Source organism: Haliaeetus albicilla, chromosome 14 (assembly GCF_947461875.1).
Source record: "Haliaeetus albicilla chromosome 14, bHalAlb1.1, whole genome shotgun sequence".
Taxonomy (NCBI): domain Eukaryota; kingdom Metazoa; phylum Chordata; class Aves; order Accipitriformes; family Accipitridae; genus Haliaeetus; species Haliaeetus albicilla.
Window position 1 is genome coordinate 29,556,332 of NC_091496.1, and position 27,267 is coordinate 29,583,598.

Below are 27,267 nucleotides of genomic sequence, written 5' to 3' on the forward strand. Positions count from 1 at the left end.
AATATTTCAGGTAAATCCCAAGAACTGTAGAGCAAACACTAGTCAGACAAGAGAAGAAAAACATTAGCTCTGACTGCTTGAACTTTTTCCACGTTGAAGTTCATGGTCAGTATTTAGACCTGTAAAACTGGAAAACAGTGGGGCCAAAAATACCTAATTTTGTCTTTCAAAAAAATACTGGATATGGTGTTTTAGTAAGACAGATGTTCAGTAAGTTTCTAGTTTATCTTGTATACACTGAAAGTTGTAAATAGCATAGTATTAGATGATATTCCTCATGTAATTAATTTTATTAATCATTGCCACAGTATCCAGACATTTAGTAGTACAGCTAAACTTCAGCTGACCAGTCACTGTTAATGGGGAAGTTTTGTCAGCTATTCATAGGAATTTGATTTCAACTTTAGCCTAGTGGACAGTGCAGGGTTGCTTTTCCCATTTACTGTTTAGAATGTTGTAGAAGCTAGTTTACTGTTTCCAGCAAGTAAGTGAGAGGCGGTCTTAAGAGGCTAAAAATGAGATGGGTTTTTTTCATTTTGCAGTGCATTGCCATCAACAACAAAAAAGAAAGCTCAAAGATCTTGCTAGGCATTGCTATGGCCAGCAGCCTGTCATCTGAAGTTATCCAGCATTGTCATGGACACTTGTTAATTGTGGGGATAGGTTTGCTTTTTACAATGAGCAATTCAAAAATCTTTATTAATAACTATTGTACGAATATGAACATGTCACTTCTGCTTCCGTCTTTCATTGTTAGTCAATGTATTGAGCTTATTTTCTCTTCTACCAGAGCCATCAAAGGTGTACGTAAGAAGGCAATGTGCTGTTAAATAGAAGTATTGAAAAGGGAGTGGATTGAATCTGGTTTTTTACGTTACCAATTTATATCAGCATGTAGGTAACGAAGACTTCAAACCCTTAAACCCTTGTTTGGTGTTTTTTCTTTTTTCAATTACAGCTACTTTGATATCAGAAAATTGTAGTTTTCTAAAAGGAAATAATGGCTGTTCTAACTCCAGTTTTTCTCAAGTGTTAAAAACCTGTTGCTTTTGGGGTGAGTTGTTGATTAAGATCTAAACCCACATTGCTTCTACCTGAAGTTTAAGTGCACTTAGTGTCAGTTAAGTTTTGGGATGCAAGATCTTGTTCAGTGATGGATGAAGTATTTTGTACTTGTTTTTGAGATTGTCAGAGATGACTGCACTGTTTTTCTGAAGAGCACTGATGGAATTAAGGAAAATAGTAATTACAAAACTTCTCTCATGGGTGCAGATAGCACTTTTAACTCTATATGACTTAGCTGTTTTATTGCTTGATAAAACAGAATGATTTGAATGAGTTGTTTGGGGTTTTATCACATTCCAAAATGAAAAATATTGCCTTTAGCAAAACTGAGCTCTGTTTCTTCTATATACAGAGGGTTGTGTTTTGTTTAAAATACCAATTGATATGGTTTGTTCCATCAGAAGTTGAAGAATAATTGACTAATTTTTCTATTTATTTCATAAACATACCTTAAATGACAGTTCCATTTAACACTCTATAAAGAAATGTCTTTTAAAAATAAAAAAGACAATAGGATGGAAGAAGGCTGGATTTTTGTTCTTAAAACCAGACTGCCTGGAGAGAAGAGTTATGGTGTGGAATTGTTCCACCAAGAACGGCAAACCTGGTCTTCTCAAGCTGTGCCGGGGACCTTTGATGAGATCTTGTAAATAAATGTGGAATGAGGGGAGTTATTCCTGAGCTTGTATGATTCTTTCTTTTTTATTAAAAATATTTTCAGTTGTTGAAACTTACAGGTAACGTTAGGTCTCTATTGCTGTTACCCACAATTAAAACTATCTTGTAATTAGGATCATTTAAAAATAACTTCTACATGCCTGACCTGTTCCCTGTGTGACAGGATTCAGCAACTGCTGATTACTCTGTGGTTACATTTGGGTATGATTTGGCTATTCTGCAGGCAATATTAATGTGGGTGGAAACTCTTTAAAGGGTTTCATCTGTTCTAGGCAAATGGTATTGGATTTTTGTTATTGCATTAGAAAAGGCTGTGTTACAAAGAACCGACATCTTGGTCAGTCATTTGTTCACTGGCAGATTTGCTAGAAAGAGGTGGGCTCTGGGCTTTTTTGTTTTTTAAAGGAATAGTTAATCTTCAAGGTGAAGAGTAGGTAACTTATTTTCTAGGCAATTCTGGATAGAGAGACTCGTAGAATGATAGAATGGTTTGGGTTGGAAGGGACCTTAAAGATCATGTAGTTCCAACCCCATTGCCATGGGCAGGGACACCTTCCACTAGACCAGGTTGCTCAAAGCCCCATCCAGCCTGGCCTTGAACACTGCCAGGGATGGGGCATCCGCAACCTCTCTGGGCAACCTGTTCCAGTGCCTCACCACCCTCACAGGGAAGAACTTGCTTCCTTACATTACCCTGTGTCCTATCGCTACATGCCCCTGTAAAAAGTCCATCTCCAGCTTTCCTGTAGGCCCCCTTTAGGTACTGGAAGGCTGCTGTAAGGTCTCCCCGGAGCTTCTCCAGACTGAGCAACCCCAACTCTCTCAGCCTGTCTTCATAGGAGAGGTGCTCCAGCCCTCTGATTGTCTTTGTGGCCCTCCTCTGGACTTGCTCCAACAGGTCCATGCCCTTAAACAAGAGAGGAGACATTAAATAGTTTTAAAGAGAGCAAGCATTAAATAATTTTAAAATAATGTAACTGTAGTGATTTGAGAGGTGTGTACAACTCCTGTTATGAGCCAGTCTTGCCAATCACACTTTTCAGCCAGGTGTTGGCATAACTGATACCTTGATGGGGGATCTGAGGTATATGAAGATCTCTGCAGAATCAGCGCTCAAACTAGGTTTTAAATCGCATAAAAGGTGATGTCCAAATGCATAGTAAGAGCGTTGAGTAGTGTTAAACTTTATGTTACGGTATGGTTATGAGTATGTGAGGTGAAAAGCACAAAAATCAAATACTAACTTTAAGATGTGATCAAAGATGCAAGGCTTTTGTTTATTGCGTTAGATTAGCCTACCACAAACTTCTATTTAATTTACAGCATTATTGATTGCTTAACAGAAGATTTTATTTCTCTTATTTCTTTAGTAACAATTAGTTTTGTGGTGAAACCTTCCTGCATATTTTACTGCCTTTTTGGGTACACAAGCAATGATTCATAAATAAATGTTTAACTCCACTAAAGTTAATGCAGTATTTGCACATGGATTATAATGTGTTGTTTGAAAAATTAATACACAGTGGATTATAATGTATTGTTTGAAAAATTTAATACATAGCTCTACTGTGTTCTGGGTATCAGTTTGAAATTGGATGCTGCAAGACCTGTTGTAGTCACTACCTCAAAATCTCAACAGGTAGGAAGCGTTATTTGCATTAAACCATGATATCAACTTGGTATTGGAGCATGATTCTGGAATTAAAGTTCCTGTAAATCTAATGTGCCTGTTTGCCTTCTCAAAGCTCACCCTGGAGAAGAATGGGGGGGGGGGAACCCCAAACAACTTAATGCCATGGTACTTGCTCAAAGGAAACTGGATCTCAGACCCTTCTTTGAAAGTCCATGCACAATAGTGCCAGTGTCTTAAGAAGAGCCTTTATCTGCAGTTGTTTTGGAGCTTACACTAATGAAGGGCAGAAAAATGGGCATCATATCAAAGCCAGTATTGACAATGGGTCAACAGCAGATGCTTAGACAAGAATATATATATATGAGAAGTGCTGCTGGAGTATCACTGTATGCTTCCTTAGCATTCTGTCTTTCAGCGATTTCATGGTCTAGGAGCTCCTGAGTTAGAAATTGCATCTTTGAATATGGAGTTTGTCATGGATTTTCTTCCCTTAGTTTGTCCAGCTACATGAACTTTTAAGCTTAATTATACGTTTTGTGAAGATATAATGTGTTTTGGTTTGTTTGTTGGGTTTTTTTTTGCTTTGAAGCTGTCTTTTTATGCTTTTTCCTGAATGTCTCCTCTTAGAACAACCAGAAGTTGTTCCATATTTACTTTTCCTCTGTCACTTATGATCTTGTGGAGGTCTGTCCTCTGCTACTTTCATCTGCCTTTTTCTTGCCTCTGTTTAGATGCTCCTCATACAGAAGGTGTGCTGTATTTGCCCCACCTTGCCATTTTCTGTATCTCTAGACCTGCTGTATTGGTAGATGAAAACAAACCACAAGTGCCCACAGAACTGACTTGATATAGGATGTGTGACAAAATTACTTTGTGATGAATTTTTCACTTTTGTTCTGCATGTTTCTCCTAATAGTCTGTATCTTTCAGTTTTATTTTCTTGTCAGCTCAGTGTCAAGAAGTTGTTACTGTCATAGGCAGCTCTGTTGTAACCCAAAGTTCAAGTCCCAGAGAGCTGGTAGTCAGCTCCAGGTCTGTTGCTATATATCTAAATTTAAGATCCCTTATCTGTGGACTCTTTTGACCCTCGTCTGACTTTCAGAGAGAGGTAAAAGTCTCTGCCTTGTTCAGCAGGAAATAAGAGTTGCTATGAGAGCAGGATTCAGTGTTAGGAAGCCTTGCTACTTTGCTGTAAGAAAGGACTGGCTAGTTAAGAACATCTGGTCTTTGCATATTTCTTCTTCCCCATCTGTCTTAAGTTTTAAGGAAAAGTAGTCTTTGGAAATAGATTAATTGCTTAAGAACAGACCGAATGAAGTAATGGACTAAAGGAAGAACAGTATTAAACTTGGGATTTTGTATTTGTGATGTTTTCCCTCAGTAAGTGTTCACTCGTTTACTTTTTTCTTTTTTAATTAGCCATGTATTCTTCAAACAAAACTTTAGCAGCTGCATATCATTTGAGCACTTTGCAGTTTTCTGGAGCATGCAGTAAGATTCAGAGTATTGTGGCAGAGAAACTAGCAAACTTTTTCTAAATTGCACCAGGATTAATTGGCTGTTGAGAATACTCTTTGAACTTGGCTAGTGCTTTCTGGCTTGGTGCTGTATAGGTTCTGCACTTTGTTGACATGAGAAATAAAGATTCCTAAGAGTTGTGCTTGTTTTGCCCCCCTTTGCTGGTAGGCCACTGTCTATACTGTTACTTGCTCTCTTTTGTCGGTAGAGTATGTTCTGTCCTGCATGACTGTTTCTACGTAAGGCTCTCCAGAAAGCTCTGGAAGAGTGACCCACAGTTTTAGATGAAACCGTTGCAGGGGCTTGCTTGTGACTTGGGTGTTTCTCTGCTCTAGTGGTCAGCTGGTGACCACGCTAGTGCCTTTTCTTATAAAGCATATCTCTCTGAACTTGGATCATTTGGGAAATAATGAGGGATACCACTCAAATATAATACTACATTTTTTTGTCTAGTCTAATTACTTTCTAATGTATGCTTGTTGAATAGCAAGCAGAATATGTGATTTTTTTGCATAGCTTCCCTATTATGTTAAAACTAAATCATGGCCACTCCCTTCCATCTCAACTGCCATCTCACACAAGGGAGTATAAACACCTAATTTTAAACATGACTCATTTTGATGATTGTACAAGTGTGCTAGATGATTATTTTTGAAGAGAAAATTGCTGTGATATCCCTAAACCAAACTTAAATAAGGAGTAACCTGGATGGTTAGTTTAAATCTTCTAAGTATGCAACTATCTATACTTGTCCATCGTACCCAGTCTTGCTATAAGTGGAGCACAGGTGAGGTGAGGGATTGTTACTGCTTTGCACACGAGGGAAAAAATAAAAAGGTTGCTACTGGAAGAAATCTGTTATTTACCACTAATTAAAACAAAGCACATTAAAAAAAAATGCCGTAAGTGCGTTAGAAACAGGAATCTCTTACTGATATGAGAAGGACAGGGTCATATCGTAAGCTACTTTGAGGCCTTAGCAGACATTAATAGTTAGCTTATGCTTGATACACTTTTAAAATATTTCTTTGTGATAGGTGCTACAAAAACTGGTTCTGGAACCATGTTGTAAAAAGTGTGATGGTTGACAGAGTGAAAGCTTAAAGTATAGATCTGCTCTTGAAAACTTTTTTTAACTGTATCAGCTTCTAGGTGCAAAATCATTACATAATTTTTATTCTACAGATTTATATATATTTATACTACACATGTGCATGCATTTGTGATTAAGAAACACAAAAGGAATTAGTGAAGATCATACCGGTGAGCATGTCTTTTTCTATCTTGGGGCAGAAACGTCCTTTTGGTAGGGTATACCAAGGGTTTGCATGCCGTAGAAACCACAATAGGAATTGTGGCTAGCCACTAGCATTTATCTTGTTTTTGTTTAGCAGTATATTATGTAAAGCAAGTTAGAAGAAGTGGATACTTAGCAGCAAAAGAGGGAAAATCATCATGCTTAATTACTTTGAAGTGCCAGAACTTAACCTGCAAGACTTCTTTTCAGCAAGGTGAGGAGCATGGAAATAAATCTGTCCCTGGAGATCAGCGGATAAGTTTATCTATGATTTCCTGCTGTAGTTGGTTTGATTCTTCAGTACTGTCCCCTAGAAGCTAATTCATTGGGACTGGCTAGATTAGATAGACATCAGTGAAGGCTTGAATTTCTTTCCCAATGTATTCAAAGAAATCTATATTCTGGGTTAAACTTTCTTTTCAGCATTTTTGTGTATAAAATCATCCACAGTATTTGCCATGAACGTGAATGCTACTAGGAAACTTTTCAGTCTTTAATTTCTAAAATGTTTGTCATGTTAATACTCATGCACAGAAACCTGAAAGTGAAACTTCCCAGGGACTTGAATTTCACAGAACAAACTGAACAAAATCAGTGTATTGAGAATATTGCTAGTTTCTCAAGTACACGATAGCCCCTTCCTTCTCCAAAACCTGGAATTTGGTGTTTGACTAGAGAAAGGGGACCTTGTTTTTGTTACATGCAGGTAAAGTAATCTCTTGGTGCATTATGTAACAACTTTTAATTGGAAGATGGGGATTTTGCCATGGAGATAATGAGACACTTTGTATCTAATGTGCAATTTTTTGTTGTTGTTTTGTTTAGTGGGAGACTTTGATAAGATCTGGCGTGAGCACTGTGAGGATGAGGAAACTCTGTGTGAATATGCTGTGGCAATGAAAAACCTTGCAGATAATCACTGGGCAAAAACTTGTGAAGGGGAAGGCCGAATTGAATGGTGTTGCAGGTAAATCTTAATGTATTTGAAAGATGCAATTGCCCACTTCTACTTGTAATTATTTTATAATACAAGGCTTAAGTGTTTTTTTCCTTTTTTTGCCAATTTTTAAGATTTGTTCTATAACATGTTAATGATTTATTGCTTCCTAAAACAAATAACTTCTTACTGTTCCAACTTTCTAGGGAAATAGCTTATTAAGTGTTTTCTTATGAGGTGACCCTTTTTTAAAGTATCTTCAACATACACCTCCCCCCCCCCCCCCCCCGCAGATACTGAAGCTGTTTACAAGTAAACCCATAAAGTAATTTTCCATACATTTGGACCTGAACTAAGCAAATGCAGTGAGGATAGCTGAAGTTTAATTTTCAGGGCTTTGGTTTGATTTGTGTCTATAATAGTGTTTGATCTCTAAATGTAAATCTCTGGTGCTTAATTGTCAAATCTTAACCTCCTGCAACAGACTTTAACCTCTGTGAAACTTGTTTTAAATAGATTTTAAACTTGTTTATAACTTATAGGAATTTTCATCTAATTTTTGTTGGGTTAACCCAATTGGAAAGTCCCAGTTGGAAAGTGAGTTCAGCTGAACTATTTCAATCCTTGAGGAAAATAAAATCCTAAAAGAGGAGAAATGTTGGTCACTCGGGATTCCTGCATACCGTTGGTATCCAAGGCATACCATGGAATCTGTGCAGCAGAATAAAACAAAATATTGTTGAAATCTAACTGGGAAGAGAATTTATCAATGGTCATGCCTTTGGGAATGATTTTAGACAAGTGAACAGTAATCTTGTGTGCCAGTCTGTAGGTCCTGCCGGTGAGTGTTGCAAAGTGCTGAGCAAAAGGCAGCAAAGAACAGCAGATGTGGTATTGTTAAATTTAAATTCATTACATGGGTCCTTTGAGCCCATAAAACAAAAAAACCAGAGGAGGGAATGACTCTGAAACAGTTGATCTAGAGTACATCTTGGTGGCAACTTGAGCTGTTTTGTGGCTTCTGGAAATGGAACAAGTAATAACAAGCTGATTTCCTTTTTCCCTACCATAGACTCTTAAATATTTGAAAACCATTCCTTTACATATCAGTCTTTTGTCCTTTAGCTTAAAAAAACCCAACCACAAAACACATAGTTAAGTGTTTATTTATGGAGCCTTTTCTGGACATGTTTTGTGTGTCCTTATCCCAGTTACAAGAGAGGTGAGTCAGTTGTAAAGAACTATGCCCAAAAATGGACACAGTGTTCCAATGGCCTTGTCATGGACAAATAAATTAAAAAAATATTATTGAGGTTGTAGTAAACCCCTGTTTACGCTGTTGACCTTGTTTGGTGGGTTTTCTGTGTTTTCTTGTTTGGTTTTTTTTTTTAATTGGTGTGGCATTGATTTATGCTCACTTGTGATCCCCCCAACTACCTGCTTCTTTTTTATGGGCTTCCTCAGTTGCTAGTTGTTTTCTTGGATTTGTGTTATTCATTACTTCTGTGGAAATGCTGATATTTGTATTTTTCTTTACTAAATTACACCCTCTCGAATCATATTGAATGCTAATACTGCGATTTCTTGCAGCATCTTCCCCCCCTTCCCCAGCTTGGCGTTGTTCGCAGATCAGTTAAGGGCAGTACTGACTGTTCCACTGTTCAGGTTATCTGTGAAAAAACTAATTGTACTGGACCCAGGGCAGATTCCCATGGACCATTGCTTGATATTTTCTTACAATTTGATTGTCAACTAATATGCGAAACTTTTTTTCAACAGAGCTGTGTGCACTTACTTTAATTTCAGCTAAACAGTATTCCCTTAGCTTTTGGCAAGCTTGTCTGTTACCCTGTAGGACAGGATAATGTTCCTTGTGGACAGAGGAGGAACAGTTGATGGCCTGTGTATTGAAGGTTTTTGGTTTTCGCTCTGTGTCTCACTTGATTTCTGTTTGTAGTTCCTACAAGATTTGCAAAGTAAACATTTAAGTAAGTGTCCAGTTTGGGCCTTGCAGCATGAACTCGTATTAAGAAGAGAATCCACCTGGTAAGAGGCACTAAAATGCTCTGTCTCAGTATAAAGCTTCAATTAAAGCACGTACCTATTCAGTTTGCAAAGTCAAGGGGTCGGGAGTTTTACATCAGTAGAAAAAGAGGGGTACTTTTCAATTCTCTGTGTCTTGGATTGAACTGAGGCCTGGATGGCTAGATACCAGAACCTACCAGACTGACTTTGTGTTGTGCAGTTTTTTGTTCGTTGTGAAAGGGCCAAGAGGTGCCAGACAGATGGCAGGTCCCGTTGTTGTTACTCCTCCTTGCGTCTGGTGCATAATTGCATGCAAGAGAACTTGACTTGCATGAGACTTCAGTGAAAGCTTTTGCTCAATGCTTTAACTGTGTCACCATGACAGCAGGAAGGTAGCTGATGTATTAGATGAAGTTTAATTTGGGAGTGGAATGCTGAAAATAGTCTGGAACCACTGGTGTATCCCTGCTGAAGAAAGGATAGTCTGAGCTCTTTTGTTTTAATTTGAAGGAAGATCTTTTCAGAGATCTGAAACTGAGAAGTGGTTTTTTCCACTAGTTAAAAAAAACAACAAACAACTACTTTTTTTCTTACCGTCATTTTCCTTGTATTCTCTTAGAAACTAGCACCTGATAAAGTAAATCAGAGAATACAGAATAATGACTAGAGAAGCCATGTGTACTTCTTGGGATCAAGAATAACAATTTTCTTGCAGTGTTCTCCTTTCAAAAGCTTTTCCAGCTATTTAGTTGAAGACGCTGGAAAAATGCTTATTCTGATGTTAATTCTTAAACCAGATGGCATAAAACTTATTATTTTGCTTCTTCATTAGTTGTCGATTTAAACAAGTGCATATCCACACTTCAGAAACTATAAAAGATGGAAAGCAGTACCTGATAGACTGTGCTGATGACCATATGCTGCATTGTATAGAACCAGTTCTATTTATTGTTTCAGAGCAACATTGTACAACTGCTAATTGGGGAGAGGGGTGGCGGGGAAGAGGGATCAAAACTTTATCCCCTTCCAGGTGCAGGTTAATGATCCCGAGTGGTATTGTAAAAAGCCTGGGCAACACTCAACTGTCCTTCCCTTCCTTTCTTTTTACATCTTTAGAAAACTGAGTACAGAGTAGCAAATAGTATTTAGAAATTAACACTTCTGTTTCTCTTTCATTTATATTACAACATAAAACTTAAACTTTAAACCAAAATAGGGTAGGATGATGTTTACCCCGAATAATTGTCCTAACAATTTTTGCTGGCATAGGTAGGCTGGTGAACCTTTGTATGGCCATGAATGCCAGCCTGTTCTGGTTCTAGTTAGAACAAAATAAGCTAGACCAGCAGGTTTGCTTCTTTCTGTTGCTTTTGCATCAGTGTTAAGACTTGTGTTGACTTGGCTATTTTTTTTAAATAACAAAACCCAAAATCTGCACTTCTATCATGACAAAACAGTATTTAGACCTGCATTTTTTTAAGAAGTCTTTTGACTGTTTCATGACCAAACTGAAGAAATATGGTCTTGATGAAGTTAAATGTTGGGGGAGAGCAGAACTGTTTGGAAAAACTTGCAAAGAATAGATGTTAGAAGCTTATCTTAAAAATGTGATTTACTGACAAGGACTCGGTGTCTGCCCCTGCATCCATTACTAACTGATATTTTCATTAGTAACCTGTCAGAATAAAATCTGTTTCTTTAAATTTGCAAATGAGACCAAACAGAAAAGAATTGTCACTCTGAGAGCAGGATTAAAATTAACAGTGGTGTTAACTATACTAAATGTTATAAACTATACTAAATATTATTGACTGTACAAATACAGGCCAGGGAATAATTGGTTGTGTCAGGCTTTTAGAAAAGCATTTGGATTCTGTAGCAGGCCACAAGCTGAATATGAAACAGTCATGGGATGCTTTTGCAATAAAGGCAAATATCATACTGGAGTGTGTTAATGAGATTGTCCAGAAGATACGTAAAGTACTCCTCTGACTTTATGTAGCATTGCTCTCAGCCAAAATACCACCTTGGCCACTGCATTTGAAAAATAACAAACAGCTCAACTCCAAGAAAGACAGATAAATGATCAAAAATCTTCTAATTTTTTCCACAAAAGCCTTGGTTTTTTTCTAGAAACTGGAGCTGTCTAGTCAAAAGAAGAGAACGCTAAGTAATCTCTTGCAGGATCTTTGAGAATAACAGGTCTCTGCTAGAACTGGAAAGCTGATCCTGTTTGGCTTTGGAAGATTGAATGAATGTTTGAAGTCCCTTCAACACTGTTTTGCAGCTTTTATGATAAATGCAGTTAGTTGAGCGATTCACTTTCAGGAGGATGGAATTAAGAGGGAATTGGCATAAACAGGAGGTGGGAAATAATTTAAAATAGAAAAAAGACTTAATGTTCATTGTTTGTGTTTGTATGACAGTCTTCATTTTTGCTCTTAAGTACTACTTTGTTCTGACAAAACCGTATCTGTTGAACACTAAAGCTAATTAGAGCAGTGATCATATGATAACTGCTGGTTATTTTTAAGTTCTTGGAATCCTCTGGTAATGAAGGATATTGACTCCAGAAGCTGGCTTGGGGTGGAGCGGTGGACACAACACCAGGGAAACATCTGATTACAGACCTAATTCCATTTCTCAAAAGGAAAATGTCTCAAAACCCTATATGATTTTTTTTTTTTTTTTTAAAGCAAAGACATGAACTGGACACTTCACCTGTCTCTGCCAGCAAACTTAAACAGTTTAGACCTGAAATGTTTATTTTGCTGTTTGTGTAAACTGTAGCAAGTGTTAGCTCAGGTCGCATTTACATTGCACAGTTCTTCACAAACAAGTATGTTAATTGTAGAGCTAATATTGTATCATCAAAGACTGAATGCTTAAATGTCAGTTACAAATGGAGCCATGTCAGTTCTCAGAATTATAAAATAGATTCCTTAATTTTATTTTTCTTGTAGATAATTAAGAGATGCTCTGTTCATTACTTGAGACAGTTGTTAAATGTAGAGTCTTCTATAACTGCAGACTCAAAACCACAGTGTGATCGATGACGGCTTTTAATGGTGGTGAAGTTAAACATGGTGCTACATCAACAAGATACAATGGGGTAAACTACAGAGTGCCTTACTTCTGGTTAGGTACTGTGCTGTGACTGCCCATCTGCTTACTGTTACCCCATGGTAAGTGTGAGGTCTGCTTCCATGAGGGGAGTACATAGACAGCTCCTCTTGAGGCCTTGGGAGCCAAAAGGGCAACATGTAGTAATCCTGCCAGAATCATTGTAACTTCAGAAAGGCATAAAATGGAGATAACCCTCAGTGGTTATGAAGTGCAGTGTTGCCTGGGTGTTTTTTGTTTGGATGGGTGGATTTGTTTGGTTTGGTTTTTTGGGTGTTTTTTTTTTTCTTTTTGCATCCTTGTGGTACTGTACAGGTATGCAGACTGAGATCTGAACGTCAAGAATTTTATGCAGTCTTGGGCCTTCCTGTGGCTCTGGCCCCTCTGTCCACCAGCGAAAACCCAGGAATAGAAGATGATGCTCCTTATGGTTGACTTTGATACTGTCTTGTTGTGCAGACAAGGAAGGTCAGTTAAGAAGAATATAGAATTATGAGAATTCAGTTGACATGATAGACAGGGGTACAAGTATGGAAAAAATAGTGATTTGCACCAGTACAAAGAATGAGGAAGATATGGCTTCTCAGTGACAAGAGAAACTTAGACTACACTTTACAAGTAGGTGGCTCTTCTGTGCAACAGCTCATTAAGTGTTAAACTGGTATGTTGCATACCAGCTTCTAGTGAGTTAGAAGGTTGATAACATCAATAGTTGAGGAGAAAATACATTCTCCCAAGGTTGTGAACTTTTCGATGTGTTCTGACTTACATGTCAGGGTCAATGGCAGTGCAGCACTATTTAAACTGCCATTGATTCTGGATGTTTTAAGAGATGTAATGAGAAAAAAGAATAAAAATAAAGAGACTGCAAGATGCTAACAAAGTAATAAGGTAGCTGATAAACGGTGAGGGAAAAGATATTTCTTTCTGAGTTTCATTTCTTTGACTAAATGACACACAGAACTAAATAATTCTAAATTGATCATATGCTTATAAACAAATAATCCAATGTAGTGTAAAATACACTTTTATTAGTATACCAGCAATAATTCAAGTGTTTTTCTAGGGTTCTCTTTTGTTTTCTGATGTTTTTAATCTTTTTCCTGCTAAGTTAAATGACTGTCTCCCTTTACTTTAACTTCGTTAATTTTAGAATTGTTGTCTTTCTGCACATGCAATCTCTAATGGGTGGAGTTGGTGTGGTTTCACAGTCTATATATCTGGCAGTATTGGAGCCTGGACTGCTATTCATGCTTCTGCATGTGATCTTGCTCCATACTGTTAAGATGTGGATTTTATTTCTTTATTCCACCTAGCTTCTCTTTGGTCTGAAAATAGCTTTGGTTACTGAGGAATTGTTTTCTGCTCTAAGGGTACTGTCTGCATTTTAGACTTTTTATATTTAGTGCAAGAATGCCTAGGGCCTGCTTGAGCAAGTAAAACTTGCTTGTGCTTTCAGTTTTAAACAAGGTCAGTTTTGATCTTGAGTCCTATAAGTATGTTGGCATAGAAGTGGGTCCAGAATAACTTATTTTTTCCCTCTCACGGCAAGAATTAGTAACCTGGACATAATGTGCTACTGTAATTATACATTTACTGACTCAAGGTGGTCATTTCCTACCACCTTGGAGTAAAGCGACTTTTATCTGTAGCTGTTTGATTGTGTATGTTACCCTTTAAGAAACTCCAATAACTTTTTTTTCCCCTTCACATCTTACATGGTAGAGAGGCTGAATATATTTGGTGCCTATAATACCACCAACACTTAGATAAGGCCTTTGTATTCCAAGTCCTTGTCTCTATTTGTGATTTAAATGCAGCATTATACCAACATGTCCTTTCCTGAATCTGTGATGTGAAATACAATGTTATCTTAGTCCTGCTTTGGATAAGGTGTTATTAAACTACACTTGAATTTATGTTTTCTGGAATGTTTCCTTCAAATGTCTGCAGCTTTGTTAGAGGAAAATTGAGTGAATTTCAAGAAAGCATCATAAAAATGGGTTGTTATGAAAACATCATTCGAACAAGTATTATTTCTGTAAAACTTTCCGTGCAAATACTTGGCTGGCACATCTAATTAAAAATACTGCTTTGTGCAGGGTGAGTCAGGCTTTTTAATTTCACAGCAAAAATTGTTTCCAATTCTAGTTCTATTTTGTGGACAAAATTCAGTTATTCTTGATCATAATGTTTGCTTCTCATACACTGATACTGACTACTGGTTGAAGTATGCAGGTGCAATTTAACTTTTTTGATGATATTCATTCCTTTAAACTGCTTAACATTTCTCTTCAAGTATGACCAGATTATTTTGTTCTGGTTCCTATTAGCAAAATAATTAAGTATGGGGGAAAAAGCCTTCCACAATAGTACAGCTACTGCAGATATCTGTTACTTAAAACCGAAAAGCACCCCAGGCAAACTCAATTAAAATTAAAACGTGGTGTATGTAAGCCCATAAGCCTGGACTATGCTTCTTTTCCCCCACATTACGTGCCTTGCAAGACACAGATGTTTCAGAAGCCCCTGCATTTATGGGGAGCTAGTTAGTAACTTTGCACCTTAGTGGAGAACTGCGGTGCTTAGGTGACAGCTGAAGTTTACCCTCTGGTGATGTTCTTACAAGACTTCTGCTGTCTTGCTCTGAAAGTCTATCCAGATAAAACTATTTTGAATCTGTTTACTTGACTGTGACTTATGGCCTAATTTTTTGAAATAAAACACCACTCCACCTCAAGTGTGTCTTTGGGTGTATTGCATCTTTCCTAAAGCTGATTTACCAAAGTTGCAGTAAAACCCAGATTTGTTTAAAAGCTGACAGCACTTGTCTCTTTTAAACCTCTGTCTTGTGTCTTATCTATAGTAATGACTAAAAATAGCATTCTGTTTTTCTGGGGAATATTTTCTTTTTGTCTTTTCAGTGTATGCCGAGAATATTTTCAGAATGGTGGGAAAAGAAAAGCACTTGAGAAAGATGAAAAAAGAGCACTTCTTGCTTCTAAGACCACTCCAGCTTTAAATGTTCCCCAGGCTCCCAAGATTGAAGATCCCTTGCCAAACTTTGGCTTGACGAATCATGAAGCTATAACAGAAGAGTAAGTTTTACTTGTTTTCCAGACTTTTTTTTTTGCCCCTGTTTGTGTGATAAGGTTTACCTGGACATTTTTTCTCCATAATGTATTAGATCAGTCTGATGTATTTTTAATAGTTAAGAAAGGGCATTTTCATGTGAATATATACATGTTTCAAGAAATATTTATGTTGTATATTTTGGTGGATGCCATAAAAAAGTTGCTTGAGAATGACAACTTGGTCATCTGCACTTAAGTGTTAGAGCAATTTCACTTTTGTATGTCATTGGTGTACAATGTAATTTATATTAAACCTTGAGGTGAAATAAGGGAGACGTTAATTAAGTTAGAATCTAATGGCTGTTCAGCACTGTTGAAAAGTCAATTGCTTATGTAAGTACTAAGTGCCAAATGTAAATATCAGAGTACTTAAAACTTTCTCTTCATAAATAATTGCAGAGAAACTCTTGATTCCAATTATACACTTCAAAAGCAATTTTGAATTATAACCCTTAATTTTAAATGTGCTAGCTTTCTGATGACTGGCTCTGCAGAAGTTGTAGTATCCTTGAGGTATTTTCCTAACAACAGTTTTAATTTTGTTTTTGACCTTCACTTGAGTAAGAATGTTATTTTTGGCATTCAGGAGTAGCTTTATTATTTCAGTTACAGTCCCACCCTCCGTTTTTTCCTAAATAACATGGGTCATGTTTGTGGCTATTCCATGTGTGATGGAAAGAATGTAATATTTTGCAAGTATAATGGAATAATGAATGCATAAGCATATTATCGTTAAATGTTACACTTACAACTTGCTTCATATTCTTTATAGACCAGTTCTTACAACTGTCTGCAATTGTGTTTTTTCTGTTCTGTGAAGAGATTTTTCTCAATATTGTAGCATGTCTTGTGTGATCAGCACTTAAGTTAGATACAGTATTAGTTAGGAAAGGAACAAGCATGTTACTAATGTTATTAGCAGATGGGTCTTTTGTGGCTTCTCATGTTTGTAAAGTAACTTGCAAAGGGCATAAAGATTCCAAATACCTATGTAGTTGAATAGTTACATGCAAACCAAAAACATTTTCCCTGTTGTTGTCCTATTATGACAAGACAAAACAGATGCTTCCAAAATGAAAGTAGTGGCTTCTCACAAGCTGACTTCCCCCAGACTCCTCTTTTTAGTGCTCATTTTGCGAAGGCAGCCTCAAAATGAATACCTGTTCTTAATGAGAACTGCCAGGCACTTTCGCACAAACGGCTGATGAGTTACTAATACCTTATAACATCTCAATAATGCTGGCATTTGCTAACACATAATTTTAGCATTACTATAAATAGCAGTTTGTTGGTACTTGTTTATTTAAATCAATAGGTTTGATGATCATACACTACTTAAAACTGATTTGTCTTCCAGTGGGAGGCCTTGTCATGGTAAAGCATTAGCTCTCTCTTTGCATGTGCTCCGTCTTCATACTTCGTACTGTTTATAGTGGCTGTTGCAGAGCTAATTCACATGAGTTTCTTCTTGCTACTAGTAGTCTGTAGCCTTACCTTTTATTCTGACTAGTGAGTATAGACAGTAGTTAATAGGGAAGTTTTTATTAAATAATTTAAAAAGTATTTGTTAATATGGTGAGTGATGGTGATTTTTTTTTTATCTTCACTCTCAAAACTTTAAAAATACATACATCCATAAAGGCATACCAGGCAAAGGCAAGATTCATAATATTTACCTGAGTAAGCAACAAATGATAGTAAGGTTTTTAGTAGCTGTACAGACCTTAAAGCAACAAAGCATAGCTGTTCTAAGTTACTACTCAGAGAAATCAAATTTCAATTTCTTCCTCTATGCATTGTAAAAGAAATTACAGTTTATCAGAATGAAAATGGATTGCATATTACACAAAGCATACTTTCCTCCTGAAATGCTTTTCTACCATGTCTACACTGATCAATTAGTGAAGTCTGAATCTTGGTGAGGTCTTGGTACAAGAGGTGTGGGAGAACCTACACACACGCGCGCGCACATATTTGTTCAAATACTGTCACTCCATTCTGGTCATGTAACGCTACAAGTAAGAGTTGTGGGGTTGTCTATAGGTATGGCTAAGCCTGTGACTTTTTGTTTTACTCTAGTAAGTGTAAAGACAATAATTTTGTTCCTCCCATATATAATCCTCTCTTGAGTAGTATTAAAAACAGGTTGCTTATGTAGGAGCTCTTTCTGAGCTTACCTTTATTGGCATGCCATCATAGAGAGACTGTACTTTGCTTGGTAAGGAGCAAAGCTAGTTCAGGAATAAAAAGTTCCACTGGTAGTAAAAAAGATGCTGGGAGATGTGGAGAGAAGTAGGAAGCACTCAGCCAGCTCTTAAAGGTGATGGTAGGAAACATCATAGGAACCAGAAGTGCAAAGTTTAGCGCAACTCAAAGTCAGTCAGCTATTTTGATGAACCCATTTCCAGTTGCTCATGTTGCCCACCTCTCTGCCAGATTAAAATTGGTGAGTCTCACAGAAATAACTAATGTGAACAGTCCTTTTTTACTTTGATCTATATGAAAAGTGTTGTATTGTCCACAGTACTTCCTTCCATCCCAGAATGAGTTCTTATGTCTCTAACATTATAACTGCCCGTGTTATGAAGCTGGACATCAAAGTGGCTCAGTCTTGCAAGATTAAAGTGGCTGTTATCTACTGTTTAACAGCTCCTCCCTTCAATAAATTAGTCCCCTCTTTGTTCTCTTTTCGAGTATTGTTTCTCTTCTTTTTCCATCAAATTAAGCAGTTCTGCTTTTTATCCTTAATGATAAAAATCACAACTTTTTTGGTATGGATTCTTCTCAGGTGCTCATTTGACTGTCTCTTATGGTACAACCTATCATTCCTTCTTTCATATGTATCTCAGCAAGCTAGACCTTCCCATTGGATATCTTTATGTGTGGATGTTACGGAAGATTTGAGGCATACCAGTGTTGCCACTCAGACCCAGATGTATAGCTCTTCTGACAGCAGCATAAGGCTTCAGAATTTTTTTCCCCTCCCATCCTTGACAAATAATAATTTAAAACTGTAAACTAGGAGATCAGCACTTGAAGTGATTAATTTCAGAACTGCATGACCATAAGGAAAGTCACTTTAACTGCTCTATTTCTATTTACTTCGAAGAGAAAATGTCACTTACCTGTACAGCACATAGTTGAATAATAGGTGCATTTTTAAGGGGGCTAATAATCAAGAACTGCAGTCCATTTAATAAAGTTCTTGAAATAAACAAGTGTGGGATATATTTAAAATGCACTCATTTCCCAGGCTATGTATACTTCTTTACCAGTTCCTGATCTTTAACTATTCACATTTTGTTTTTCTACCTGTACATTAATGCATTGGAGAACTGTGGATCCAAGATGTGCTTGGAGATTACCTACAGTAGCAAAGTACTTCCCTTGCTTTTAATGTTGCCTTGACTGAAAATCATTAGGAAACAGGAGGTTGAAGGGTGATTATCAATTAATTCAGCAAGACTACGCTTCTAACAAGGTCATTGGCTCACTGGATCAGTGGTTGTCACCTAGATAAGTTATATCCTTTAATGAGGAATCTGATTTAAGAGTTACAGTGCTGAAAAAGTAGGTATCTGAACCAGTGGTCTTCAGACCATTTGAATCGATGGTCTGTGTTCTCTGTATATGTTCAGTGACCGAATCTAAGTGCTTCTGAAGACCTTCAAAATTATTTCAAGCACCTAACTGATAACTGGGAGCCTGAGAATTGCTACTAAGCGACTCATTGCACCTGTGTTCTGAGAGGCAGCAAAACCTGACAAGCAACAGGAAGTCAAGACACAAGTGAGCATCTGAATCTCTGCTACTTTTAAGGTTTCAAAGTACATTTGCATTGAACTTAGACTACAAGGTTCCTTGGATGTGACACACCTATCAGAGTGAATTTGCCCTGTATCAGATCCCTTAGATCTGTTGTCCATTAGTGCAGAAGAGAGTTTCTGGCATCTGGTCAGCTAGGAATCCAGAGTTGTAGCTTTCTAGAAGTGTGCCCCTTCACCCAGTCAAAAATAACGCTGCAGCCAAGAATGCAGGCTTTGTAAGAGAGGAAGACAGAATATCACATCACAGTGATTTTTTATTTTTTTTTTTTTTTTCACTCTGCCATAGGTGAAATGGGCTCTCCTGGAGATTAGAGGGTTCTGGGTTGTGCTGCTTAATTTTAATCTGTACAAGTATTTCACTCAACACTTTAAATGGAAAATGTTAAGATCTCTAGAGGCAGTTTTCTCTGCACTACAGTCACGTTCCCTCTTGCGTTTCCTGTGGTCCCACGTGTCTTCTATTGCTGTTACCAGACACATGTGTTTGTGTTTGAATGAGAGAGAATCTGCCATTAGTGTCTCCATTTGCTAGACAAAACAGATGTGCTGGTCTGAGAAACCTCATACTAGCCTTGCGTGGAAAAAGACACTACTTGACTTCAGCCCATGTTTGTGATTTATGGCCACTAGGATCTGAATGGTCACTCTGCAGTATTTAAATTCCTGTTGTACAGATTATGTTGTGATCATCTTCATTCTGAAATAGTGTCAGTACTGACTGACTTACAGGACAGCCTGGTAATGTGCGCGGTTTTAACTTAAATTATTGCACTATTTGCCTTGGTGATGCTGGTATTTTGACGTAAGTATCCCCTGGATATCTTCTATTCCATGTAGAAGCAAAATCCTTAAACTTGGCATTATTATTCTGCCAAATGCAACAAGAAATTTCCTCTTGCTTCTCCAGCATCCTCTCTGTGGTAGATCACTGGGAGTTTAGGAGGAGCACAGAGAGCCCAGATCTCTCTATTACTGCTTAAAGATATTTTTTTCCTGCAGTATTTCTTACTGCTTTGTTGTTGCTATAAGCACAACCACGGCTTTGTTGGACTCCATTGGCCCTGCAGATCTGTTTCTGAAAGTTTTTGCAGTTATCTGTCTCTCTAGGGCTGAATCTTTCCCAGAAAGATGACAAGCGATATTTTGGAGATGCCAGTTGGAATTGGCTACAGAAACTTGAAGCAAAAAGCAACATTTGCTTGCTGGAGATTTATCATTCTCCTCCCTGTGAATTCCCTGTGAAAGCTACGAGTTCACATTTTTTTGCCTCTATTAATGGATTTTGGGTGTTCTAAGATCTTACAAGTCATGATGGAAATTTTTAGATGCATCCCCATAAATGGTCTAATAGAACGAGCTCAAACTGTTGGGTGCTAGTGGTGCTGTGTATCTTTTTTATATTTTTGATATGTGGATGCACTCATCAAGTTGGCATTTAAAGAATAGGTGGATGTAAAGTCTGTACTAGTGGACTTGAACAGAATTGTTTAACTCCAGCATTTACTGGTTTGTTGCAATTGCAAAGAAAGAATAAACAGCAGGGGCCTCCAAATTCAGAATGCGAGGAAATTAAAAAACTAAAGAACAATGTCTTTGATTGTAGGATGTATTCAACAGCTGAGTCCTTGATATTAGTGATAACTGAGTGCAGCATTCAAGTTCTAATTCATTTAAGAGGGACAGCTTATCAGGTTAGGCAAAATAAGTGCCAGGACAAGGCAAAACCTTTAAATGTGGACAAGATAACTGACTGCCAGTACTTATGTACAGGTGCATTGATCTTATCTGATACTACGTTATATATACTGGTAACTGGTTTAGTCATGAAGAAAATGCTTATGGTTGCAAACTTGAAGACCACAAATGTTCCTCTAGGCATCGGTCTAGGAGACTATCCTTTGGACGACAAGGATGCTTTCAGAGGCAAGGCTGCAGTCACTATCCTCAAAAGTTGCCAGGCATCTCTTTTTAAAACTATATATTTAACTTAAAGAAGAGAGCAATGAAGTCTTTAGCTTCATAAAGGCATTTCAGATTGGTTTTGCAGTTGCGTCACAGATGATGTCAGAGCTTCCCAAGAAAATGCAAATCTCATCTGCCAGCCTCTAGCATATCTTCTGCTGTGCTATAATGGGAGCTTCCACCAGACAGTAAAAGAATGTCCTGTCTTCGTTTCTTCGGCCTGTCTTCTTTCTGATCTCCCACTCCTCCATTTAGGTTTTTTTTTTTACTCCAGGAAGTTTTGGAAATCTGGTTGAGCAGATGATTGGCCAGTGTGAGGTTTGGGTTTTTTCATTTTCTGTGATGTTTTGGGAGGGTATATGCATTTCTGCAGCATTCTGGAACTAAAGTTTTAAAGTGTCCTCAACAGTCTGTCAACCTCTTTCTATCACTCTAAGCAGTAAGTCATGATTTCTCAAGTTAATCCCCTCCTCCCCCTTTTTTTAATCATTCACCTTTTGTTGTTTGGTAGCATAGTTAAGTATTTAGCATTACAGCCATTGGCCTTCCTACCTATAATTTCACCTTGAATAGTAGGGTCATCATGCAGTGGCAGATAAGGAGACAGATTTTTGGCTTACTAAAATGTTCTCCAGAATTCCTATGAGATAAATCGTTGCTTTTGAGCACTTCAGAAGTACTCTGATTAGGACTCTTTCTTAAACCAGATGGCTATTTTTGACTATTTCTCATTAAGAAGCTGATTGCCTTGCATGAAATAGACTTTTTTTTTCCCAAGTAGTTTTGAGGGAATACTTCATTTCATTTAGATGTTTAGAATAACTTACCTACAACTCGAGCAGCCGGTTTTTAAGTTTGTGGCTCTGCGTGGACTGATAAACTCTTTCACAGCATCCATTGAAAATAGAATTGGAGTGAACCTCCAGCAGTCATCCATTTAAAAAAAATATTCGCTTACATAAAGCAAATAAAATGTTTTAAAATTTTTGCAGGGAATAACTAAATGCTTTCATTTTTAGATTTTTTTTTTTTGCTCACCTTGGAATACCATTATGTGTTCTCTTGTCTTTATTAAACCAATTATGGCACTTCAGATGCTCTTTAAAATGGGACTGACAAGTAGGTAGGTCATTGAGTGTTGCCAGCTTCTCTGTTTAAACTGAATTTTTAACTCTGGTGACTTGTGTGACTTCAAGACCAATAAATATGACAAAAAAATAAGTGGGAAACACAAAGTAATAGAGAAAGCCTGTCTAGTGGACACACAAGTTGCCATTTTAGTTTCTTACAACAAGTACACAAGTTAATAGTATTACAGCTGCTCTGAACGTCACTCTTCTGCTTGAGGACCATTTGCTTTACTGATGGAGCTTGGTTCGTTAGGTATCTCAGCAATTCAAGTAAGGCATTCACTTCTGTTAGTCACTACTGTTGTGTTTTTTGAGAAATTTTTTGCGTTAGTTATCTGAAATTGTTACTCAGAATATAACTTCAAAAATGATGTTTGATAAAACTGAATTCTTGCTGCTTCTTAGATTGCTCCACTCCTTGGGGAAGATCAGATTACTTGATGTTGGTAGCTGCTTTAATCCATTTCTGAAGTTTGAAGAATTTCTGACGGTTGGCATAGATATTGTTCCAGCTGTTGAGGTATGTAATGTTTGCTAAATTTAATATAAATTTGATTCTCAGATATTTTAGAATGCTTCAAAATGACTGTAAAAAAAAGTTTAATACTTAAGTATGCATCCTAAATATCTGTACTTTAATAGGAACTGTGGCCCTCCTACTACATCCTTTCCCATGAACAGGCTCTAAACTGTAGTTGTGTTTTGGTTTAAAAATTTGATTTTTTTTTCAAGAATTATGATTTATAATGCAGTTGTGAATCTTAACATTGGAAAATTTTAGTAGCCACCTTTAATGGCATTTCAGGTGAGTCCTTGAATCCTGAAAGGCATAAATAAAAATTGAGTAGGCTTATGCTTAGGCATGAACTTCTCAGAAGTTGCATTTGCTGACAGAAGGAAATGATCAGTGACTGTAATTGGTGAGTTTTTCTGGTGAGTTTTAGTAACCACAAGTGCATTGTAAGGGGGCTTTTCTGTTTATTGCTAGAAATATTATTGAACTTCCGCAATTGTGAGGCCAAATTTATCAGAAGTTTTGGGGTATATTGCTTCATTTTCTCTAGGTGATAAAGTTTTCAAATGCATTAATTCTGCTGCAATCATGTGTTCTTTCTGTCTTTTGCTCTTTCGTCAGTCCTAATAGCATTTATCAACCAAGCAAAATGACAAAGTGGAATGAAAATGAAAAGATACAGAAAGGAATACATTTCTGACAGAAAACAGAAAAAACTTTGACCATACCCATCTTGACCACTTACAGTTTAAAATCAGGCTCTATTAAAATCAGTGGCCTAAGGTAACTCTCTTTAGAAGTGGAGAGGTGAGAAGTGTATGAGTACAATAATACACTTAACTTGAAAGTAATGTTCTCTTATTTGCTGCAGTGTGGTTTACATGCTAAATGCATGGTATTTTGTTGTGGTTACCAGGTTTAGTCCACTAATGCCTAATTTATATTTTTGCGTATATGCTTAGAGATAATGAAAGATATTCTTGAAAAAAAAATCTGAGTCTGATAAATTGCCTTTTAGTGTCATCTAAAACACAAAGAAACTTTGAGTGGACTCCACCTTGCCTAATTTGAAGAATAGGCATCGTGATTGCCTTCTACCACTTAAGAGGCTGTAGGACTTCTGCATAGGGCCATTGGGCATGACACAGGATGTAAAGGAGACACATGCCACTGAAGTGGCAGCCTGTGGCATCTAAAATGGTAATACATGGCAAGTAAATTTCCAGCTAAGATACATAGATCATGGGTGTCTACATCTGGGGTTCCAAGTTCCAATTACAGTCAGTGGAGATCTATTAAAAATAATCAGTGAAACCTAAACGTCTGCTGCTTCATGGCAGGTGAGCTGTGTTCTGACCTCGTGGGCTGTATTGACTCGCTTTCCAGTGACTATAATGGCAGCCTAGGCACCTGAACTTATATGAGCTGAATCTAACCATTAATTTTGGGGTATGCCTAGTTAATATTTTGCTACCTAATCTATCATGCTGCTTTCATAAGAAAATTAATTTTGTTCTCATGAAAATCAGTTTAAACGTACAGTGACCAAAACCACTACTGGATGAGTCCCAGACAGGTTACTTCTGCAGATGTAATGGAGGAATGTGAGTAATCCATGCCAGACACCAGGAGAGGGAGTAGTCAGGTAGCTGCAATTTCTGTGTACTAACCAGTTCTTCAGGCTCTCTCCCAGTACAAGGGAACGATAAGATAATTGATTTCTTGTCATGTGACAATAGTTAGTACCATAGCTTGATGATAGGGAAGTCCCTGGAGTGCTACTGTACAGACCAATGTAGTTACTGTAAGGCCTGTCTCAGGCTCACCAGCTTCTCTTACTTCCATTCTTTTGGAGACTTTGATGCGTTCAGGGCACCTTGAAACCTAGCTAGCAAGCGTTCTTGGAGTGACATGGAGTAGAGTTTGTGCACTCAAACACATCTGCTAGAATAAGCTTAGGCCTGTCTCCAAAACAGAATTAATAAGCCCTGATGTATTCAAGTTGACTCTACTTTGAGCAGCATCAGCACCATAACCTCCTGAATAAATTTATCTTTAGGCCAGCAGTTGCCTGGGCTGACTTAAGGTTTCAGAATAACAGCCAGAGTGTTCTTATGGTAGTTAATATCATCTTCTGACCTGAAAAATTGATCTGACGACTCAGTGGTAGAAGCTGAAAATAGAAGAACTGGTAAAATATTCTGATTTAGCAGATCTTTTAGGTAAGATCCCAAATGCTTTTTGAAACACATTGAAGCATAGAGGCTTCTTAGGAAGTCAGTTTCTTGAATAAAGTTGAATAGAGGGTTAAATAATTCCTTCTTTAATAAAAATAGATTAATCCACTTTCTGCATATGGAAATGCTTTGGATATAGCCTAAGTAGTTGAGTAAAATACTTTGGCTGATTTGAGGAATAAGAGGGATGTAATTGTGATAAAACTAGGAAAGGAACTGAAATGTTAGTTATATAATAAAAGAATTAATGTCTTCAAAATGTTTAGAATCTCTGTTTCATATAGAGAGAATGTAAACTGTAGAGATAAGAAAATGGAAATTTATTTCCATTAAAAGGTTTTGTGTTTTGAAGGGGAGGGGAACTGCACCAAGATTAGTATTCTGTAGGCATTATTCACTCATTTTCAGTGTCTTTGGTGTAAGGTATACTAAGGGAAATGTGCAGTGTTAGAAATGAGCAAGGAGGGAAACTGAGACTGGGGTAAACAGAACAGGTTTCTTCTTGACCCAGGTTTTTTGCTGGCTATTCCTTCAAACATTCTGCTTGTAACACAGATATTCCAGAGTACAATTAGCAGTGGTTATTTTCATAGAGAAGTTTAATTTGTCTACATTAAAAAAAAAAAAAAAATGACAGAAAGATGGCAAACTTGTAATGCAGGGAGAATCTCCACTTTGGGAAAATCCAAATACAATTTCATACTGCTGCAAAACATGCTGAATATGCAGCAGATGTTGTATTGGAGTAAATATAGTCTGAGACAAAAGAGGCAGGAAGGGTACTGGAATTAAAAATTAGAATATACAAGTAGGATTGTATTCTTAAATGTCAGTGGATGCACTGAAATACAACTGCTCTTTCTGTGTCTAGGAGGACTTTAACATCAGTTCAAGACTTGTGTATCTAAAGTTTAGTAGCAATTTCCAGTTTAGCAGCATTTTTGTCCTAAAACTGCCTGCAGAGTTCAGATTCTACTCAAAACATACTTTAGTCCCAAAATTGTCTTTAACATTATTTCTACATAACTGTTTTATGAGTATTTTTCCATGGTTTAGAAAGACTTGCAGTCTAAATTGTTTTTTTCAACTGTATATGTATAACCTCTAACTTTTTAAGCTTTGCATCTAAGTAAAATTAGCATGTTACTCTGAACAGTTATTCTTCAAATAATTTCTTTCTTTTAAAACTTAGTAGAGGATATCATGAAATTACTACTGTTAATTTCCTGTTCTAAGTATTACAAGGAAGCAGAATATAGCCCTGCAGATATAGTGGTTGCAATTAAAATTTCTTGATTATAGCCACATAATGCAAGTCTCTCTCTTGATTTTTGCATATTGGAGGCCAACATTAAAGCTACTGAAAAATAAATCACAGATCTTTTTTTTTAATGTTGATAACTTTTTCTAATTCACTGCATAGTCTCAGAAGAGAATGTGACTTTATATAAACAGAAATAACCTTCTCTTCTACTTAGAAACAATTTTGTGTATCAGTTGCTTTATGAATACCTTTACAATAGTGTTCTAGTGATCTTTTTTGAGTATTACTTCATAAAACATGCTATAAATATTTTTGTGGTATGAAAATGCAGCAGATCTAACTCCAGCTTTCAGATGGGCTCCACAATGTTTTGTGTCTGCTTTCATGTTCACTTACCTGTTTAGAGTGTCATTCACTGCACATTCTCTAGGCATTAATAGCAATTTTTGTTGCTATCATGTCAAAACCTGTATCTTAATACCTTCTTTATGAAAGAAGTCAGTCCCAGGTTTTGATGAATGTAAAGTGTCAGAACTTAAATGTAGCAAATAGCATACTATTATTCTTATTTTTTGAATGCTCTGTGATTAAGGATGTTAAGAACTTGTTCTTCTTTATGTTGCTTTGTGGTGCCATTGCCTGTCTTTGACAGCTTGAGCGCACGAATGATCAACAGATGAATTTGTAGCCGTTGCCTTACTTTGATAACTGCCCAAATGTGTACTGCTACACTTTGCATTTACAGCAAGGTTAAAACATGGACCTGCATCACTGCTGCAAAGCAGTTAGTGTACTGTAACTTTCTAATGTATATTGTCTTGCCGTAGCTGCTTTGTTCTGTACCAGTAAAGAATGATACTTTTTTTTCAAGTGACCAAAGTACTAAGTTTCTTGGATTCTTTTTGAAGAACTGGTGGAAATAC

The 27,267-nt window shown here is 37.0% G+C and overlaps 1 protein-coding gene across 1 annotated transcript in view; it reads left to right on the forward strand.

Moving 5' to 3' along the window:
* Nucleotides 1-27,267, forward strand: part of SAMTOR (S-adenosylmethionine sensor upstream of mTORC1) — a 37,587-nt gene that overhangs the window by 6,553 nt on the left and 3,767 nt on the right. The window contains exons 2-4 of the mRNA XM_069802118.1: nt 7,017-7,158; nt 15,201-15,374; nt 22,735-22,849. Of these exons, the coding sequence (XP_069658219.1) occupies nt 7,017-7,158; nt 15,201-15,374; nt 22,735-22,849 (431 nt within the window). The remainder of the gene's footprint in view (nt 1-7,016; nt 7,159-15,200; nt 15,375-22,734; nt 22,850-27,267) is intronic.